The sequence below is a fragment of the Lissotriton vulgaris genome, chromosome 4_1 (assembly GCF_964263255.1).
Source record: "Lissotriton vulgaris chromosome 4_1, aLisVul1.2, whole genome shotgun sequence".
Taxonomy (NCBI): domain Eukaryota; kingdom Metazoa; phylum Chordata; class Amphibia; order Caudata; family Salamandridae; genus Lissotriton; species Lissotriton vulgaris.
In genome coordinates, this window is record NC_141691.1 from 1,800,885,913 (window position 1) to 1,800,908,107 (window position 22,195).

General features: G+C 43.8%; 1 protein-coding gene across 1 annotated transcript in view; it reads left to right on the forward strand.

Annotated features, from left to right (window-relative positions):
* LOC147724578 (fibrocystin-L-like) overlaps positions 1 to 22,195 on the forward strand; it is a 1,433,379-nt gene that overhangs the window by 563,744 nt on the left and 847,440 nt on the right. Inside the window, exons 23-25 of the mRNA XM_086966122.1 lie at positions 1,913 to 2,079; positions 4,460 to 4,641; positions 5,289 to 5,436. Of these exons, the coding sequence (XP_086822248.1) occupies positions 1,913 to 2,079; positions 4,460 to 4,641; positions 5,289 to 5,436 (497 nt within the window). The remainder of the gene's footprint in view (positions 1 to 1,912; positions 2,080 to 4,459; positions 4,642 to 5,288; positions 5,437 to 22,195) is intronic.

Here is a 22,195-nt window from a genome sequence, read left to right on the forward strand (position 1 = left end):
AGCCATTATGTTGGCAGGGAGGGAACTCCGTCACCATTGCAGCAGATTTTCTTCTACACCAAAATATAAATTAGGCCCTAAGTCAGAGGGTAAAATGTCTGACTGAGTCGAACCTACTTTCTGTATCTGGCTTGGGCTTCATCATGATTTGCCTTACATTGGGCTGAGGTACTGATCAAGTGCAACAAAGTAAGGGTGCTCAGGGTCTTGCAGCAACCCCAGCATAACCAGACTAGAATTTAGAAGATGAATAAACAATCAAGATGCCTTTACTTTTTGTGTTTATCCTGTAAAATGTTCTCCAGAGACAAATGTCAAATGTCAGGTCATGTCTTCTGACAAATCGCTCCTTATTCTGTTACCATGGAGACTAGTGTTTACTTTCCTCTTCCTGACTGCTTATTGAGAGGATTTAGTGAAGTGAATTGTGTGACAATCTTACTGTCATATAGGGGGTATGAAAGGAAAGGTTCTAGGATATCCACTATTCTAAAACACACAATTTAAATACCTACCATGTACTGTACACATATTCAAACATTTATCACAAGTTTTGAAAGCACAAATGAATCCCATTGTTTGTAATTATAAAGTGTGATGGAAACAAAGATATTAACACAATAAAGACATGTTACTGATGATGCACAATTAATAAATATTCGCTGAAACCCCACATATTAATTCTCGTTAGTGCCCTATATAGTTTTAGCAGTGACACTGCAAGTCTGTGCAAATTTAGTGGCCATTTCTATGGAAAATGTGTTGTCCGTTAATGACAGCACATTACCACAGTATGCTTTAGTAATATATCTGTGACAGTGGGCTCCAACATACACCAGCGGCTATACAAATCTCCTGTTGAATGGCCGTGCCTCATTTGCTACAATTGGTCTTCGTGTGACGTTTGGATTTTTCCTAATACTTATGACTTCAGTGATGCAACATTGTACACAGTACTCCCACTCAGAATATTTTCATTTATAATTAAAGAAAAGAAAGCATATCTCCAGTTACCCTTATTGAATTTCTTTCCTTTTTGTGTCATTTTGTTTTCCAAAATTATCTCTATTTTTATCAATTGGAATAGGATTTTCATTGTGTTGTGTTTTTGACATTTTAACTGTTTTGATTCTTCTAAATGCTTTATAAATTTATTCAACGTAAGCCCGTCTGCTCTGTATCGTAACACAAAGGGTTGTGCTCGGGCTTAAATTACTGAAACCTTTTCTGGCTCTAACTAGAATAGTGAAATTTTAACTTGTTGACTCCCATCCACTCCAACTAATAATACACTTTCTCAGCAACACCTATCTTATAAATGGCTGGGCTGGTTGGAGTCAAAAATATTAAGGGTGGCGGGATCACTCATAAGAATGGTGGTGACAAGGAGAATGAGGCCCCCTGAACCCATTGGTTCTGACATGTGAGAGGAGCACTTGCTTTTGGTGATAGTCATCCTGCAACTTTAAACTGTGTGATATCTCAGAATCATGCATCAGAGTGAGATGCTTCAAACAGTAACAGACTCGGAAAAGTAACAGTAGACAAAGTACCCCCAAGGACCTAATTAGAAAGCTTGAGTGTGTATTAATACAGATAACTACAAAGTCAGACAAAAGAGTAGACACATCAATGTGAGCTATTCTTTAATGGTCCCAGCAGAGGTGGTATTTCATTGGTATTAAGCACTGAATGAAGGATTGTTTTGAGTGGGGCTGAATAGTCTGACTTGTCTTTGGTAGCCAGATTGTGCGGAACCTGTAAAGTCCAAAGTGGGAAAATTAAAGAGCAGACCAGAAAAAGAAGTATAAATCAGGTGTCAGTGCCTTTCTTTGCTTATTGACCCTGTAACCCGTTTTCACGTTTTTAGGTATTTATTATACACTACTCTTTTGTTCTCACTGTTTTTCAGCTGGTCCTACACATGCATTAATCTGCTGGACCTTATACAAACGAAGTACCCTGAAGGAACCAACTTTAATTTGCAGGCAATTAATATAGATCCAATCGATGCTGCACACCCATTGTATGTGGATGTGGTGTACATTGGAGATACTGTTACCACAGATGACCAGAGTGGTGAGTTTCATACAAGTATTTCCTGAAATGCCGATATTTCAGTGCTCCCACCCAACTATACATTCTGTGGCAAATATGAACCCTTGGCACAAGGTTTCCCCTTCATTTGTGTGAACCCTGGTACTTTTCTCTGAGTAAATTAGTGACCTCAAACCCCACTCCTTATAGCTGTAGGTAGCCAATGGAAAGCACTTGACCATGACACTTATGGTACTTTGTCTTCACGATTTGTGTAGTGTTGACATCTTCGACTCCCTAATTAAAATAAAGCTCCACATTGGAAACATTGTAGAATATGTCAAATCAAATTAAAACTGTCCCATTGGGTTTATGGAGTTCACTAGTAAACAAGATTTTTAACTGCAACATGTTATCTCTTAGAAGTAATATTTTCTTCTTATTGGTATGTGCATTAGCAACTAAGGGGCATTTATGAATGGACAGACGTCCTGTTTTTCCACCAGAGGGTCGGAGTAAATTACTCCATCAGCGTAAGGGATTGTCAGTGGTATGAGTATCTTATGCGCAAACCTATCAGGTTCCCCATGTTCCAGTGGAGAAGTGTGGCTCAATGATTAGAGCGGCAGACCCTGATGCAGTTGTCTAGCCCGGGACCAGGGTTCAATTCCCCGCCTCGGGCTCAAAATTCCACGGACCTGATCATTCTCGCCTCGGTGCCTATTCCAATCATGGAGTCCCACTCTGCAACTCTGGGCAATAGCTTGCCTAATCTCCACAACGGCCCCCACAACGCTAAGGATGCCTGGCCTCCACCTTGGGGATGCCCAGGAGTGGACGCCTCACAGGGAAAGCCAGGATGTGTTCCACAGCGGTATTCGTACAAGCGCCTTGAGACCCTTGCGGGTGAGTAGTGCGCTATACAAGTATCAATTTTATGTAACTAGAAAAAAGAAATTCTACGGTGCTCCAGAGGGACAGGGTAGCCTCTTACACCCTTAAGACATGTTAAGGACAAAGCCCCGATACTGAACAAAATAATGAGCAACACAACAATCAACAAGTCGGTACGAAAACAGTTCTTCTTCCTCTGTTGTATTTCTTTGTCTCTTTTTTCTAACTTCTCCACTGGAGGTATCAATCATTCAAGGAATTCATTATACATTCCAGTCAATACTGTAGCCAACACGTGTTTCTTCATTGGTTCAAAAACCAAATCGACTTCATCTGGGCTGTTTAAAAAAATTTACCACAGTAAATTCAATTGTAGTAGTCAGTCTCATCCAAAGCCAATCCTCATTCCAGTCGCAAGAAAGGTAAGTATGTCCTCAATTCTTCTGAAGTACGTCTGATATCCTGTTAAACCTTATTCCACATTATCCTCGTGCATTCAGTGAGTACTCCTGCGATCCGTGTAGGTCGGCATCCGACCTCACAAGGATTATGGACTAAGGGTGAAATTATAGGTTTAACCGGATATCAGACTTACTTCAGAAGAATTGAGGACATACTTACCTTTCATATGACTGGAATGAGGATCGGCTTTTAATGAGACTGACTACTACAATTTAATTTACAGTGGTAAGAGCCCTGATGAAGTCTATTCGGTTTATGAACCAATGACGAAACACGTGTTGGCTTCAGATTTGACTAAAAGATTCACTGGAATGTATTGTGAATTCCTTGAATGATTGATATCTCCTGTGGAGAAGGAATAATAAAAAAACAAAGAAATACAGCAAAGGAACAAGAACTGTTTTCTACTGACTTGTTGCTTGTTGTGTTGCTCGGGGGTTTCATTGAATTACTCCACCACTTTGTAGGTGGCTATTTGAAGACCGCCATCACGGAGGGGACCTGCTAATGCATTTCACCGTTTGATGCAGGGCTGCATCAGCATGACCCAGCACAGCACCAAATAGTTTTATTTTTTATTTTCAAAAAGAAAAGCCGGATTTTGCTTTAAAAAAAATGTAATGCCATCCTCACCATGGGAGTCCTCTCCTATGGAGAGAGGGGTATTATTACCATTTCACTGTCCTTCACTGCCACAACTTGCCTGACGGTCATGGACAGTCAAAAAGTGGCTATATGCCCGCCAATCATGATTGGGCAGGCAGACATACTTAATTACTTACTCCAGAGTTGTCACCACCATAGCCAAGCTTAAATCATGTGGGTGGACCATTGTGGACCATTGTCTTGGTGGCATGTATACGTCGTCGCTGTCTGATAATTAAAAAAAGGCAAATTAGTCCAGAGGTAGAACCCACGTTATTTATTACATAGGACTCGTTATTGATTAATATTTGAATTCCTTCGAGATCTCATTGCAAAGGTATTTATATAGAGTGGAAATTATAAGTCATATTCGTTCATCAGTCCTACTGTTTGACTTCCTCGTATATGTTTATAACATTAGCAGTTACACTGAGAAGACCTCCAGCATTGGCCAGCAGAGGAATAACAGTACAAACGATTAATGACATTCAAGTGGATGAGACCCAGCCTTCCTCGCCAGATGTGGACAAGCAGTATACTGTGACCATCTCATCATCTGGCTGTGTTTTTAACATACCAGTCTTGGAAGTTGCATTTGCTCAGGTTTGTATAAGCACCCTACCCTGTTGGCTAGTACAGCATCATTTGATGTGGGACTTTTGGGAGTTGCTATAAAGCCTGCTCCATGATTAGCCATTGCAGGTGTCCAGTTCAGTTCTCGAATGATTACAGCACAGATGCATGTGCCCAATGTTAATCTATAATCATACATAGTTCCTTGGGTCCACAAATTTATAGTAAGAAGAATACCTGGAAATTCATAGCTATAGCTGAAAAAGTTCACATTATGCTGTGGTTTAAGTGGCTTATATTTGCACTCAGAAGTCTTTTGAGCATGTTGTGTCAATGACCATTAAGATTTATAACCCTGACACAAAGTGATTTCCTTTTCACAACTATCACTCTTCTCAATCGATGTTAAACCGCTAAAAGAACACATAATTCCAGTGGGTGCATCCCCATTCTCTATGACTCATGCAGTGTCCAATTAATGCAAAATTATAGAAGATGTATCTCTAAGTCAATGAGCAATACTATCCTGTTCCAGACATAATGACCAATAGAAAAGTAAGACATTACATCTGCAACTGTGGAATGATGTTAAAGTGTTAAACCTTAGTTGGTTCATAGTTTTACAATAATGTATTTCCTAAAATTCATTTATGAATTAATTTATATTTGTTTTAAAGAAGTATGCAGTTGATGGAGGCAACATTACAAATTACAGAGGCTCTACATGGCCGAGCGATTCCATGATCACGGTTAAAAGAATCCAGGCTGCATCTGCTCCAATCAATGGAACCTTTGACATTGAAGCCTATGGATCAACAATCAGGGGTAAAAACAAACACATACATCCCTTTTTTTAGAAGCAGAAAATATGTCATCTTGCAAAGGTAATACTTCGACTTTGTTAATTAACATTTTTGGTTGCTAATTCTGAATGCTACATATGTTACAGGAAAAATTAGAAAACTGATGTATTCAATGATTGTGTGGTTGCGAAACCTGCAGATTGCAAAATATAAGACTTTGTGTCTGCAACAAAACAAGTCACAATGTAATGTACTAAAATACAAGTGTAAGACTTTGCAATTAAGGTGAAGGTGGGGTACAAGAAAGAGACATATTCCTCACAATGCAATGTGTCGAAGCTTTGTTACTATAATTGCTGTCACAAACAATTCCTATCATCACTCCAAGGATGTGACATTGGCTTCGCAAAGTGGTTGCCGGGGTTGGACTGGACAAAAAGTAGACCTGGGCACCAAAATAAAAGTGCCCTTTGCTCATTAATGAAAAACATACGTAAAAAAGGTACCCTTGTTTGCAAATCGGGGAAGTTTTTAAATTTTTAAAGACATGCATAATTGATTTCCAAGGTATGGAAGACTGTATGGATTAAAGTATGCTGGTAGGCAACGTTTGTTTTAATATCAAGGAAATAAACAGAAAAACCTGCTAAGCTGGGCATAAAACAGGCCCACACAGCCATAATACTGCCCCACATGCCGACCTATCAGACTAGCCCATCGGGCATTGTCTGTTTGCCCTATAGGCCAATCCAACCCTGGTGGAAGTTGTCCTGGACAGGGTCCACTTTGTGAATATGTGCTCTGGAATTGGGGTCTGGATACAGTGGGCCAATGGACTTCTGTATGGTCTCGTAGCCATTTACAGAATAGCTATTTTATCATTTCATTGCATCCCTTGTCTCTGGTGGACATGGGCTGCAAACAAAACAAACATTAGGCACTTATCAACTGTGAATGAATGGATTGATGTTCCTGTCCCATGCAGGACTCCATCCTTGCATCACAACAGGTCGCTTAGAGTCACAATCCGTTTCCTGCTTCATTAATATACATTAAGCAGTAAGATTGCAAATATTTGCAACCCTCTCTTGAGTTATGAGGGATTTCAATATCTATCCCATCACTGAAGGATATAGTGGTGGCAGCACAGTGCAAGTAGAGGCCTGTATCATCTTCTTCTTCTAATTTTAGTTCTCTAATACTAGTTCTAACCCTAGTTTTCTAACTTCTTTATAGAATGCCTATGTAGTTGAGTCAATTGAGACAGAATCAGATCGCTGATAATTTCTACTCAATTTTTAGTTCAATGTAGAAGGGGGATCCTCTTTAGCATCATCAGTTAAATCTTTTATTTTTGAAAGTGTCAATTTGATGGGCTAACAAGCGATCAGAGTGAATAATGGCATCCACTGTCTTTTTTAAATGCTTTGGAGACTCTCCTGGCTTTTGGGGAGAAGTAAGTATTATTTGTCCCTAGCCTCTGTAGGAGTAGAACCTCATACCCTAATATTCAAGACACCTCAAAATTTAAATCACCCCAAAGTTTACCTTCGGCAGTTCTGCTACTCCGTGTTGATCTTGCGCTAAAAAACACCCACCCTAATATCAATTTAGCAGAGTAATAGTTATAAGTAACTGGGACCCCTCAATAACTGAGTTCCAGATCAGGAGAAAGGTTGAAGGGTTTTATTTCAAAATCTCAAAATCATCCTGTACAGAACAAATGCCAGGTGCCAAGTTATACAGAACACACAGATTCAGAATTATTCTAAGTGCCAAATGAACTGCAAAATCAAAAAGAAATTCAGCAGTATCCCTAGCCAAAAGATGTTCAGGAAGCGCTCTAAAATCTCCCCCTCCCCACAAAACCAAGGGATTCTCATACACAATTCACACATAACAAATTTGAGAAAACACAGTCTCATGGTGGAATGATCAGACAGACGTAACAAATTATTCTGCAAATCAGAGTTTTCTATGCTTAGATTTTGCAGCCAATGCTTCCAGGAGTACAAGGACGGTGCAACAGGTACAAGGCAGGCTCTGACCAGAAAAGCTGGTCAACCCCTTACCGCTTCACTCCTGGAAGCATTGGCTGCAAAATCTAAGCGCATATATGAGGAGGGAATCCCCTCTCACACTTAGAGAAACACCTTAGTGAGTGTAACACATAGCCTGGATTACACTCCTTTTTAACCTGCACTACACTCTATTTTAAAAAGGTCCTGAGGAAAGCCAGATTTATTTTAAGGCACTGGCTGAAACATGTGGACCAACTGATGGATGTAGGAGGTAGTAACTCGCCTCCCTTAAACATCCCCAAGCCTTATTTTAACCGCTGACGGGGGCCCAGTTAATACAATTTAATTTACCCTCGGGTACTGGGACCCTCGCCAAGCCGTTTTAACTCACACTTCACTTTACACCTCACACTGCACTCTCAGTAAAATACCAGCTCCGCTGTAATCAGGCGTTGCAGCACACCCGGGACACATTAGGTGTCACTGGGTGGGGCCGATGATGAAGCATGCCACTAACCAGGTTGGTGGGTGAGGGCTTCATGAACTCACCAACGAGGTGCCCATGACAAATCTAATCAGAGTCCTAACAATATTGGTCATATTTAAGCTAGTCTCTTTTGATAACACAAGATAAACATCTTGACAGAGGTGCTGCAGCTGGTTGTCTCCTCCTCAGAACTCCTCCTGCCTTCTAATGAGGCCTTGACTGATGTTCTAATGGGACCTGGTCAAAGCCCATCAGAGGGGCTCATCTGAATGGGGCAATCGCTCGCCGCCTTCGTCCCGCACCAGGTGACCTAAATTTCCTCACCAACGACCCTATTCCGTAGGCTTGGTGTTGCAAGCCTCTACATTACAGGGCCTGTTCTCTTCCACACACCTGGAGATGGAAACCAGGAGAGTGGATAGTTGGGGTAAGAAAATGTTTTCAGTGAACACTGCATGCCTCTTGGGTCATTACTCCGACTCCCTGTAAGAAAAGGTTACACAGGTCCCCGTGGAGGCCCAGGCTGTCCTGTCCCATGCAGTATCAAATGGGAGAAATGCAGCAAAGCTCTCCATTCATTGTGGGTTTGACTCAACTGACTCGCTGAGCAGATCAATGTCATCGATGCTGCCTGTTCGACTCCATGTCTGGCTGAAAATTTCTGGTTTTCTTGGGTTGTCCAGGCTTCCTTCATGGACATCCCTTTTGATGACACCTGTCGCTTTGGAGACAAATCAGACATGGTTCTGGAGCACTGAAAGGACTCACAGGCTTTGACTAAGTGCCAGGGCACCCCAGTTTGTACCACGGCCCACTATTGATAACTTAGAGCTAGTTATAGGCTCGTCAGGGAGTTGGAGCCCACTATTGCAGCTATAAGTACAGGAAATGGCAATGGTACTAATGCGTTAGGGGGTGAGGCTAGTGAGGTGGTTAGTGGAATATTAGTACCAAGTGAAGAGCACTTCTGGGCGGTCAAACAATCCAGAGAAAGGCGTCTCTTTGTTAAAGCAATCTCATGGGAAAATACTGTTTCTGCCCTTGTTAAGAAAGCATTCAGTCTTCCTGCTGCACTTCCCACTGTTTGATCAGCACGGGTCTTCCTTTTAGCCATCGATTATAACTTTTTAGGAGTGAATATAAGCAAGGTAATAGAAAAATACACGCTATCTAGGCTGACTACAATAAACTGGGGATCACGGGACAGTGCCTTGTATGATGTATTGTAGGTCCCCAAATCATGGATGACAAAGGGTGGGCCCAGTTCAGTCTCTTCCGGGCTCCGATGGATGTGGACGGGCCTGCTCTTGGCCCAGGCTTGGCCGGAGCGCAGCCCGGGCATGCCCGCTCGTGTCCTGCGCCGCGGTAGCCCGGGAATAGCTTTTATGCACCTCTGGCGCATTGGTCACGGCACTGGTGTCTCCTGGCACAAGGGATGGTGGGGGACGTAGTCCTTAGCTGCCCAATGTAAAGTGCAAGTGCCGGTGCCGGTCAGTTGCGCGCTCCCTATCTAACGCCATTTATTTAGTGCCTCAAACCACGTGGGTCTGAGCATCAGCTTCATGTCATACATGCTTTGTCTCAAGTAATCTAGCCATTTAATAAATAAATGTACTCTCTAATGGTAACTGTACATTTTTGCCAGGTGTGATATATTCATGGCATTCAGAAATCCACATACCTCTAGAGAATCCAGTTTCCATCACTAGCTCTTATACAAGTGTCCTCTCACCAGGTAATGTCTGACCCTACCCAGGTAGATCAGATACTTTTACCATTATTTTCACTTAAAACAAATCTCAAAGTCACCATAAAATCACAACAAATGAATCAACAATCAATAATCAACCCCATCACAGCCCTGTCAAAGTTCAACCTATCAAAGTGCACCTCTATCACAACCAACAAATGGACAGCTTTATGATGACATCTCATCAATCCCAGCGTGGCTCTTTGGCTGACTAACTAATCCAAGCATGACATAAAACTAGGCACCCAGGAGAGTCCTGGGTGAAGTGACTTGTGTAGGTCTCACCAGATTTTTGTTAGCCAGAGTCCCCTGCAAAGCACAAACATTGCCAACAAACACAAGTTCCTTGTATTTCTGTGGAGAAAAGTCCTGAAATCGACAGGCAGTCATGAATTTCCTGCCTCTCAAGATTCCCCCAGATCTTCATAAAAAAATTCTACCTCACTTGTGTGGGTGGGCCAAGTGTCCGCAACACGAACAGGCAACAAACGCAATGTAAGCACATCACATTTCTTCATTAAAACAATAGTGTTTTTTGCGATATGGGTGGCTCTGGAGGCCGGCACCCAGGGAAGCCTACCAAACCCTCATATATTTTTTAACTAGATACGTTGGGGAGTCCTGGGGAGGTGACTTGCATAGGTCTCACCAAGTTTTATTCCCTGAATCCCCTTCAATGTAAAAAATGCGCCTGAAAATAAATGTCCTTGTATTTTCTGTGAGGAAAAGTCCTGGAATATACAGGCAGCCACACATTTCCTATTTATTTGAATTTAAAATTACTTTTAAAGCGCACGTTCGCCAGCGGCTTCATGGCGCTACAACAAACAGAAACAGGGTGGGCAAGCCCATACATGATAGATAATTCAAATTATGGGGGGAGCAGTTTAATTAAAGGCTTTTGAAAACAAAAGGGTCTTGAGTTGCTTTCTGAACTGGGGATAAAGAATCAGGGTCCTAAGCTCAAGGGGGAGGGAATTCCAGAGGAGAGGGGCAAGGGTCGCAAATTTCGAACCGCCCCATTTCTTCCTCCGAAAACGTGGGACCGTAAGAAGGGACTGGGTGGAAGAACGGAGGTCTCTAGTGGGGACGTAGGAGGTAATCTCAGAAGAGATGAACGCTGGAGCCGTGCCCAGTCTCGCTTGAAAAGTGATGGAAGCTAGCTTGAACTGGACACGCTCGCGAACGGGGAGCCAGTGTAAAGATTTAAGGAGGGGGGTGACATGGTGAAATTTGGGTAATTTGAACACCAGGCGGGCCGCCTGGTTTTGGACCTGTTGCAACCGCCTAAGACTGTATGCAGGTATACTAGCATACAGGGCGTTGCCGTAATCCAGGCGGGAGATGACCATCGCCAAGGTGATCAGTTTAAGGGCTTGAAAAGAAAAGAAACGGGACACCTTGCGTATAGTACGCAGTGAGAGAAAGGCAGAGGACACCACGGAACTAACCTGGGAGTGAAGAGTGAGTTGTGGATTGAGCTTGATACCTAAAGTTTTTACTGAGGAAGAAGGGACAGGTGGGGAACCGAGAGAAGGGGGCCAGAACATTCCCCCTGGTCTACAGATAAAAACGCTACCTCAATTGTGGGGGTGTGCCAAGTTTCTGTGACTCAAACTGGTGCCAACCACTACGTAGCCACCTTTGCATTGTGGGTATCTGTGGATTTTGAGCCCCAGCTTAGCCAGCACCTAGGGAAATGTTAACAAAGCAGCGCCTTTTTAAAAACTAGACATCTCAGGGAGTCCTGGGCAGTGTGACTTGCATGGCTCTCAACAAGTTTATTACCCAGAATCCACTTCAAACCTCAAACTTTGCCTGAAAAAAACATATTTTTCTTGCATGTCTGTGAGGAAAAGTCATGGACTCTGCAGGCAGCCACATTTTTCTTACTACACAATGTTTCCTGTGGTCTCCCACTGAAAATGCCACCTCACTTGTATGGATGGGCCAATTGCCCACCACACGAAGGGGGCACCAAATGAAACGCAAGCACATCACAATTTTCCACTGAAAAACAATGTGTGTTTTTGCAATGTGGAGAAAAAACACAATTTCCTTGCATTTTCGTGAGGAAAGGTCCTGGCATCTGCAGGAAGTCACACATTTCCTATCACCCAGCATTCCTCCAGGTCTACCAGAATAAATGCTACTTCACTGGTGTGGGTGTGCCAAGTGCCTGTGACACGAACGGGCGCCAAAAGCAATGTAAGCACATCTCATTTCTCCACTGAAAAACAATATGTTTTAGCAATGTGGGTAACTGTGGAATTTTTGGTGCCGGCTCAGCTGGCACCTAGAGAAACCTACCACACCAGCACATTTTTGAAAACTAGACACCAGGAGTCCAGGTTTGGGTGACTAGCGTGCCTCTCACCAGGTTTTCTTACCCAGACCATAGCCGCCAAGGTTTCAGATTGCCATGTGTGAAATTTTCAAAATTTTCAAAATTTTCAAAATTTCTGTGTAATTATGGGTGACATTTCAACAACTATGAGTGACATCAAGTAATGAAGACCAGGAAAACAAATATCAGAAATAACAGGCGTGCCAAGCGGCTCCCCCCACACACAGATGTAGCCTGTGCTTAACGTTAAAGGTATTGGGAAGGTTTTCTGAACTCAAAGTTATAAGTAACAGCTTTTACCTTTAATTGACTGTAGGATGTGACCAGCTAAATGGAAGAACTGTACTTTTCAATTCAACTTTAAACTCAAAATTATGAAGTTGCAAGCGTGACTGGAAAATCAATAAATATTTTCGCAGCAGACACAAAAGCTAATATAAGCTGCTCCCTCAGTTGAGCCAGTTTGTGCAGCACATAAACAAGCTCGAACCTGGAAAATCACTGATCACATATTAGCAATATAGATATCTCGGTAGTCATTATTTCAGCTGCTCTATCGTTGCCCGCCGTTACACTCTCAAAGCCAACACCGGGTTACCAAACATACATCAAACATCTGCTAAAAGAAAGTATTTATTTCTTCAAACCCTTGCCCCTGTGGTAGCTTCACGCTTGTCCCACTGGGCTTCTTAAGCAGTGTAATTAAATCAATAGATGCGCACTCACACTGCCCCTGTGGTCTACTGTGCAGCCGCCTGCTATTTTTAACGATTTGCATGCACCTCTACTCACCCAGGACCTACCACGCAGAAAAAAACGGATCCTCCGGAGACACTGGTAGCTTTATTTCAAGCGACTCCATCGGAAGAGCAGGAAGTCACCACAGCAAAGGAGAAGGCCAGGGGGCAGCAGCACAGTGGGATTCAGATCATGCTGCAAAGGAAGGAAGAACGGCACAAGCACCCCCTGCGGCTCTTGTTAACTACTACCAATGTGCTAAATTGCCAGGAAAACTTTACAACAATGAACTTACAGCATGGCAGGTTATACTCCGACAGCACTTACTGATGATTCAGGCGCCCTGGTCTAGGCTGGGTCGTTGCATGGCCAGGGTGGGAAGATCCAATCCACGTAACGTTGCTCCAACCACCGGCTGCGGGGACGAGGAGGAGCATTTGGCTCTCAATCTAATCTCCTTTCCCCGCCCCCGCACCGCATTCGACTCTCACCCCCCACTGACCTTAGCCTAATTAACGCTGACAAGCCGTGACTGGCCGGTCACTGATTTTGACATCAGTTATGCTGGGTATTGGGGCCGGGGGTGTCAAGCTTGGAAACATTGTTGTAAGAACTCGCAGAGCTGCGATCTGCCAGACCCTTATGCTGCCAGAAACAGTATGCACTGCGCTACTGCTGCTTACACAGCTATGACAATTATAGTGCATTATAGCAGCACTCTGCATTGATGGCTGAGCAGCGCTATAATGCGTGACTAATGCATTTCAGTGCAGTGATGCGGATCACCACACTGAAATGCGTTAGACTCACGCCTGATGCGTGTTCCTTGGCAGGACTGCCAGACTCCCTTGCAAAGCTCAAACTTTTCCCATAAAACACATTTTCCTTGTGTTTCTGGGAGGAAATGGCCCGGAATCTGCAGGCAGCTACGAATTTTCGATGAGCCAGTGTCCCCCCTGCCCACCAGTTAAAAATGCTACCTCACTTGTGCGGGTGTGTCAAATGCCAGTGACACGAACGGGCACCAAATGCAATGCATGCTAGATGCAGATTATGGGCCCCAACTCAGCTGGTACCTAGAGAAACCTAGGTCTCCCTATAAAAATGTTACCTCACTTGTGTGGATGGGCCAAGTGTCCGTAACAGGGAAGGGCCCAAAACAAATTGTGGCCACATCAAAATTATCTATCTCAAAAAACCTGTTTTTGCGAGGTTGTCACCTGTGTTTTTGTCTTGGGCTCGGTGGGCATCTAGGGGGGCCTACCAAATGCAGACATTTCGGAAAACGAGATACCTGGAGAAGTACAGGGAAGTGTTGCATGTGTGGATCCCCCAATGCTTTCTTACCCAGAATTTCAAGCAAACCTCAAATTGAAGTCACATTTTCCTCACAATTCAGAGTACGAAAGTTGTGGGATCAACAGACTGAAACAAATTTCTTTTCACTCAGCATTCCTCGACCATCTTCTGATAAAATTGATACCTCACTTGTGTGACCGGAAAATGCCTAAAACATAGTGTGGGCACATAAAAATGATCTATCACAAAACAACCTGTTTTTACAAGGGAGGCACCTGCGTTTTTGGTCCCTAGCTCAGTGGCCATCTAGAGAAACCTACCAAACCCAGACATTTCTGAAAATACCCCCTGGGAAGTCGAGAGGAGTTACTTGTGTTGATGCACCAATGTTGCCTTACCCAGGCATCTAGAGGAACCTACCAAACCCAGACATTTCTGAAAACTAGACACTTTGAGAAGTACAGGGGGGTGTAGCTTGCATGGATCAGCCAATGTTTTCTTACCCAGAATTCCCTGCAAACCTTCAATTTAGCTAAAAATGTACATTTTCCTCACAATTCTGAGCAGGAAAGTTGTGGGATCAATGGGCCAGCACAAATTTCTTACCACCTCACATTACCCCAGGACTTCTGATATAAATGCTACCTCATGTTGGTGGGTGTTAGAAATGATGCCTCTAGTTGGCAGCGGTTTGCGCTCTACCCAAGTAGGAACCACCACTCAAGTCAGGGTATGTCAGATTCTCCCACCTAAATAAATTGTTCCCCTCAGTCTTGCAATTAAAATGATACCACACTAGTGTGGTGGGCTATGTGCCTACAACAGGGAAGGGCAAAAATATGTAGAGATTGCCCTTTGGGACCCACTTTGTTTCCCCCTCATTGGCTACATTATTAGGCTGACTCTACTTTGGACACACACACAAGTGAGGTATAATTTTTATCAGGACACTGAGTAGAATGCTGGGTGGTAGAGCATTTGTGCTGGCCCGGTGATCCCACAACTTTCGCACACAGAAATGTGAGGAAAATTTGACTTTATAGCTAAATTTGAGGTTTTCAGGAGATTCTGGGTAATAAAATGTTGGGAGAGCGATGCAAACCACACCTACCTGGACTTTTCCAGGTGTCTACTTTTCATAAATGTCTGGGTTTGATAGGCTCCCCTAATGGCTGCCGATCCCAGGACCAAAAACGCAGGTGACTCCCTTGTAAAACCAGGTTGTTTTGTGATAATTGTGATGTATCCACAGTAGGTTTTTGGCGCTTCCCTGTCACGGGCACTTGGCCCACCCACAAAAGCGAGGTAGCATTTATTTTGGGAGACCTGAGAAAATGTGAGGTGGTAGTATATTTTTGGTGTCCTCATTCTGGAAGAACTGCAAGAAAAATGTGTGATTTTAGTCACATTTTGAGGTCCGCAGGGCATTGAGGGTAAGAAAACTTGATGAGATCCACAAGAGGCACCACAGCCTGTACTCATCTAGGAGCCATATGTATCAAGCAAATTTGTATTTGCAAAGGCCGAAATTCTGCGAATTTCGGGCTTTGCAAATGCAAATTTGCTAAATGGTATGTATGAAGCAAAATCGGGTGCAAAACAAGGAATCACAAAATTTGCGATTCCTTATTTTGCAATTGCATTTAAGGAATCGCAAATTTTGCGATTCCTTAAATGCAATGTATGAAGCCAAAAAAAGTGCAAAATGTCCTTAAGGAATCGCAAATTACCACCAACTTCTAGTTGGTGGTAAGTTGCGAATTCCTTGAAAAATGCTAATTTTTGCATTTTTCAAAGTGCCATGTGACGCACATACATGCCCGTAAGGCATGATGTATGTGCGCCACATGTGCACCCATGCATATTTCAGGGGTGCAACAGGGTGTCCTTTGGACACCCCTGCACCCTTGAAAATATTCTCAATTTGCAATTAGCAAATTGCGAATTGCAAATTGAGAATAACTTCCCATTCATTCCTATGGGCCTCCTGGCCCATAGAAATGAATGGGAAAGTATTCCTTAATTGCGATTCGCAATTTGCTAATCGCAATTAAGGAATTTTAAGAACTCGCACAAAAAATTCGATTTTGTACATACATACCTATTTGCGATTCTCAAATAGCGATTTCTTAAAAATCGCTATTTGAGAATCGCAAATCAGGTTGATGATACATATGGCCCTAGGTGTCTCATTTACAAAAATACCTAGTGTTGGTTGATTTTCCCTACAGATAATGTACACCTTGGCAGAGAAAGAAAGAAAAGACAAATATTATTGCACAACTATCTGATTGCACAAAAGTAAAAGTACACTGCTACTAATGGAAAGTTACAAAAAACTGAACCAAGGACTCACAGCTCGGGAGTTGTAAAGTTGCTACAAGGTACCAACTGCTTTACAGGCCATTCACACACCTTTCACGTGTGACACACAGCCATTCACCACCCCAAGCCACAGGCCAAGCAGTTTACAACACTCACATCAACAGAAGGCACCATTCAAGGGCCAATCTCTTTCATATGCCCATATGACTAACATAGCAATCACACTTATTGGCTGCTGATGGAGTATGTGGACTGGTATTTGGCTGGCAAAGTGTGTGTAGTGACCAACAGCAAGTCACTACAAACACTGACAGCCAAATTCCAGCTCACACACACCACCAGCCAAGCTCCAGTCCAAACACACCACCAGCCAAGTGACAGTCCACACACACCACCAGCCAAGCGCCAGTCCACGCTCAACACAAGCCAAACATCAGTCCATGGCCACCACCAGCCATGTGTCATCCACGCACACCGTCAGCCAAGTGCCATCTAAACACATTGCCAGCCAAGCATCTGTCCACACACACCACCAGTCAAGTTACAGTCCACACACACCACCAGACAAGAGCCATCCACGTACACTGCCAGCCAAGCACCATCCACACACACTGTCTGCCAAGCACCTCGTCCAGGCACACTGCCAGCCAATCACCAGCCAACTGCCATTCGACGCACACCGCCAGCCAAGTACCAGTTCACACACACCACCAACACATTTTTTTAACAAAACAAAACTACCAACAAATTTGAAGGAGATAAGAAAACAACTATTACCTCAAACACAACCAGTCTAAAACAATACATCAATGTACTGCCAACCGTGAAACTGAACAAACAATATAAAATGATACAGACCAATCATTTCACTTTTATACTCACGGTTGCTCCCAAAAATTTGATTTTGTGTGGTACAATTTAAACAATGTTAGCACATATAGCCCAGACTTAGAAGGACACTTGTGGCAGTACATACAACTCTCCTTTTGCACACCTCTTCAGAAACAGACATTTTGGATATCAGATGAATGTAATCAGGAAAGTGGCGATCTCTCAATCTAGCCACATCGTCCACTACTCCAACTCTAGGAACACTTGCCTGCTGCATTACAACTAGGCTGCTATCATAGCCTGCTGAAACTGAACAAAAGTCATCTTTAAATCCCGAGAATAATTCTTGAATAAGACAAAAGCATTGAATGTTGCCAAATGAAACAGATGGGCAGCCAACTTCTTATACCCAATGTATGACTTACGAACAGCCCTGTAATTCTGCAACATCTGATCTATTCTATTAACACAACCCATGGGCTTATTGTAGTTTCAAATTGCACACTTCAGCAATCTGACACTGTCACGAGTAAAGTACTTTCATCATGAATGGCAGACAGCATGTAGACATCGCTCCTGTCTAAAGATTTCACAGCTAGAAGTTCAACACTACGCAAGACACTGCACTGTCCCCAATTGTTTTTACTAACAAGCTCTTCAGGGTAACCTTTACAGTTAGAACGGATTGTGCCACATGCAACATTGTCCACTTTGAACGATTCCTTGAACAATTCCACACCAGTGTAGAAGTTATAAATGTAAATGGTGCTTTTTTAAAAAGTCCTCTACCACTTCCCTACACAATTATCTTACTGACTCCAAAAGTGGAAAAACAACCAGGCGGGTGAATAGTAGAATCCCTACTAGTATACACCTTGAAATTAAAAACATATCCAATACTACTCTCAGAAATCATAGACATCTTCATTTTATAATTTGCCCTCTTGATAAGAATGTACTGCCTAAAGCCAAATGGCCTTTGATCAGGACCTAAGACTCAACCACAGCTATTTCTTTCACTGGAACATAGATCTCTGAAAAGTGATCTACAAACTGATCAAGGACAGGCTGAATCTTGAAGAAATGTTCACAATCAGAGTGAGTCATTATCAACAAAATCCAGCATCCGAAGAAGAAGCAAATACCTATTGTTGTACCTAGAATCATCTCCTTCCTAGTTGCTCAGCCAGAATGAGTGTGATGTCTGCGTGGAATGTTGGAGTACTTGATGTCAGAGAGAAAAGAATGTGAGTGTGCTTGGTTGTGAGTGGAGAATGACAGTTGATGAGAGTGGGCTGAGCAACAACCATCTAGCTCCTGGTGGGACCCTTTATTTCATCTTCTTTACTACAACTATATCTACTATGGAACTTATGATGAACTACAAATAAACCTCTTACTTGGACACATTACCCGGCTACCTGTGATTATATCTTCCTATCATGACTCATAATTGCAGGAAATATAGCAGTTGCCATCAAGAGACTAGTAGACCAATATGAATCAAGCAACAGCTTCCTTATAAATTACATCAAACAAGTGAAACCTCAGAACTTTTCCAGCTCAACCAGTTTTATTGGAGTCTACCTGGTAGCTCTAGAGTGGGGCTTAACTTAAGTCTGGCACTATTTCCCCTTAAATACTGTTCAGTATACAAATTAGTCTCATCAACAGTCTTATCCAAAAATACATAGTTTATAAAATACTGAAAGAAATGTATAGGCAAAAGGTTTTCAGGATTCACTCTACACCCTGCGACACCAGTAAAGTTAGGCAATACCAGCTGCACCATGTTTGGGGCAATCAAGAGTTCAGCACCTCCAATGAGAAGCTGTTAGACCTGACATCATTGGCTTGAGTCTCTCCTCCATTTTTTCTGTTTGCCTCCACTGTTTTACGATGTTTTGCTGGATAATGCTTTGGGCACTGTGCCACTGCTGATCAGTGCCACGGTGCAAGTGCTCCCTATGTTAAATTGATGTATCGATTGAATTCCATGTTTGGCTTATTTGGTTTACCGTCAGTCCCTGGTCTAGTGCACCAGGAGTGCCGGGGCTTGTAAATACAAATGCCGCTCGTGGGCTTGCAGCACGCGTTGTGCCACCCACCAGAGCGGCCTCGTAAAAGAATGTCTACGGGTCGGTCATTGCGAGACCTACGTGCAGTCTGGTACTGTCACGCTGGCTGCGCAAGTACACCTACTTGCCAGTCCCTCAAACCTTCCCTTAACTTCATGTTAGTCACCCCTATGGTAGGCCAACGGGCAGGGTGCGTTGTAAGTATAAGGTAGGACACGCCTGGCCAAGTTGGCATGTCCTAATAGTGAATTACAGCCATATTCGTTTTTCACTATTGCGAGGTAACCTGCTCTCCATTAGTTAGAATGGGCCGCCGGGATTATTAGTGCTATGATCCTAGCTGGCTCGGGGAGCATGGTGCAATGTCGAGTTTGGTATCCCTGAACTCGGGGTTTAATTACGCATCCGTTGGTGTGGATGGTTTTTGGACTCTAGGTTTGAAAATAGCACTTTTATAAAGTGTCTATTTTCTTGTCTAACCATTTCTGGTTTCTGCTGGTTTTGCGTGTGTGTGACAGGAGCTGGGTGGCTCCAGAGGTCTGGATGAGTCAGTGTGGGATGAGTGGGACATTTGCGTTGAGAGTAGGGGGAGAGTAGTTGCTAATAGCCTGCCCTGCCTGATACAATGCTGGCTCCACCTCCTGCCAAGCTACTGATGGCTCTGTGCCTGCCATGGACGATCCTAGCCCCACCTCCTACCAGGAGGCCGATAGCTCTGCTCCTGCCAGTGACAATGCTGGCTCCACCTCCTGCTGGGCGTCTGAGGACCCAGCCCTGCTCAGTGAATAGGCCAGGTGCCTCTGCCCGGCTCCACCCACAACAGACCCAGGATGTTGGGAAATCCCCCTGCATGGACAAAGGGATCAAAGCCAAAAAGGGGTATAAGAGAAGGACCCCTGAACCAAGAATTTAGATCACTTCTGACAAGGAAACCTGAACCAAGGACAAGAAGCCTGCTGATCCAAGGACTTGCCTACCCCTTCTGCCAGTGTGCTGTTTGTTGGGGGAATCCTGCAGTGCTTCTTTATTTTTGCTAAGGAACCAGGAGAGAGGAACTGAGTGTGTACTCTCAAGCTTTGCTAAAGAAAATCTCCAAGGGCTGGAAGAGTGCCAGCCTCCTGTTGAAGTCACAGGGCTAAAGGACTTAATCTGCTAAAAGTGCTTGTTGCTGGAACTTGAGAACCCAGCACCTCTGAAAGAACCAGCAACCTCGACGCCGATGGACGTTGCCGATTCCAGCTCGACATCGTGAGTACGGCTCCAGTGTCCCGCTTCCTCGCCGCCGGCCGCCGGGCCCGATCGACGCCAGCAGCAACGCCAGTGAGTAGTGAGTTCGGCTCCAGCTCCAAGTGACCTCGTGTCTGCACCGCTGCTGATCGCATCGACTTCGAAGCCCTCTCAACGCCGTGAGCGCTGCTCACTCTTTGCAACATCATCATCGACATCGACGACTACTGAGGCCTGATCGACACCGACGAGGCGACGCCGGATTACTCGACGCTGCTGATCATCGTGTGCTTCATTTTCCTAAGGTACTGTGTTGTTGGGGGTCCATGTGACTCCGGGCTTGACGTAGCGCTCCTCGCGGTCGACGCCGAACCTTTGGATTACCTTTGCCTCGACGTCGTGTAGCTCCCGTGTGGGTTACATTGTTGCCAAGAACTGTGTTTCCAAGAAGAAGAGTTGCTTTTGTTACTAAAGACTTTGTGCTAAAGAAGAAACTACCTTTGAACTATTATTTTCCCTTCCAAGAGTATTTATTAAGATTGTGTATATTTTTGTCGTTATTTGGTCTTGTGCTAAGCCTTATATAAAAATCCTTATTTTTATAATACTACTGTGTGGTGTCCATTTGTAGTGTATTCACTTTATTACTGTATGTGGTCATAAATACTTAACGCACAGCCTCTGAGATAAGCCTGTATGCTCTGCCAAGCTACCAAGGGGGTGAGCAGGGGTTATCAAAGGGTGTGATCCCCTTGCCCTGACTAGAAAAGGTGTGTCCCTATTTGTCAGAAGTGCATACCTCTGCCAACTAGAGACAGCCGGTTCTAACATTGGACGCAGCAGTGAGGATTTGAACTTTGCATTTATGACCCATGTGCAGTGATTAGTGTGCGCTACACAGTGAAAGCAGACCATAGCGCAGCCACAATCTACTTGGTAGGATTCCATTTTTGGTTCTCCGCTTTTCTGAAGCTTGATTTTTTGAACACTGTCAGTTTTGACCATGAGTGACACCGGAGTCACTACCCCTGTTGTTGCTGTGGAGGGATTTGAAAGAGCAAAGATAAATAAATACAGGAAGAAGCAGCTGCAACACTTTTGCGAGCAGTTTAAAGTTCCTACCACAGGCCTCGAAATTAAAGACGATTTTCGCAAAGCTTTGGAGGCCTGGTTGGAGTCCAGAGATCCCTCTGATGTGGTGGTGGTACCGCCAGGGGAAGGGGATGAGGAGGCGCCAGTGAATGGGCCTGTGTCCTCTCCCGGTAGCAGTGTTTCCTCCAAAGGTCTTTATCCTGAAGAAAGAGAAGAAAGGGCGAAGGAGCGTGCATACAACATGGAAATGGCAAGGCTAAAGATAAATGGGCAGTTGGAGTTAGAAAATGCAAGAGGTAGGAGAGAAGCTGATTTGGAGACCAAAAGGTTGGATTTTGAAAGAGAGAAGTTAGCTTTGGAGCGTGATACCAAGTTGAGGGAGTTGGACATCCAAGCTAAGAAGTTAGAATTGAATCCCTCCGGTGGCAGCATCCCATCTGGGCCTGCAGAAAGTAGGTTTTATTTTCCCAAAGATGTGATAAAAGATTATCATAGGAATGAAGATATTGGTCAATGGTTTAAAGCATATGAGTTAGCATTGTTGGCCCACCGGGTCCCTGAGAAGGATTGGGGAGCGGGGTTGTGG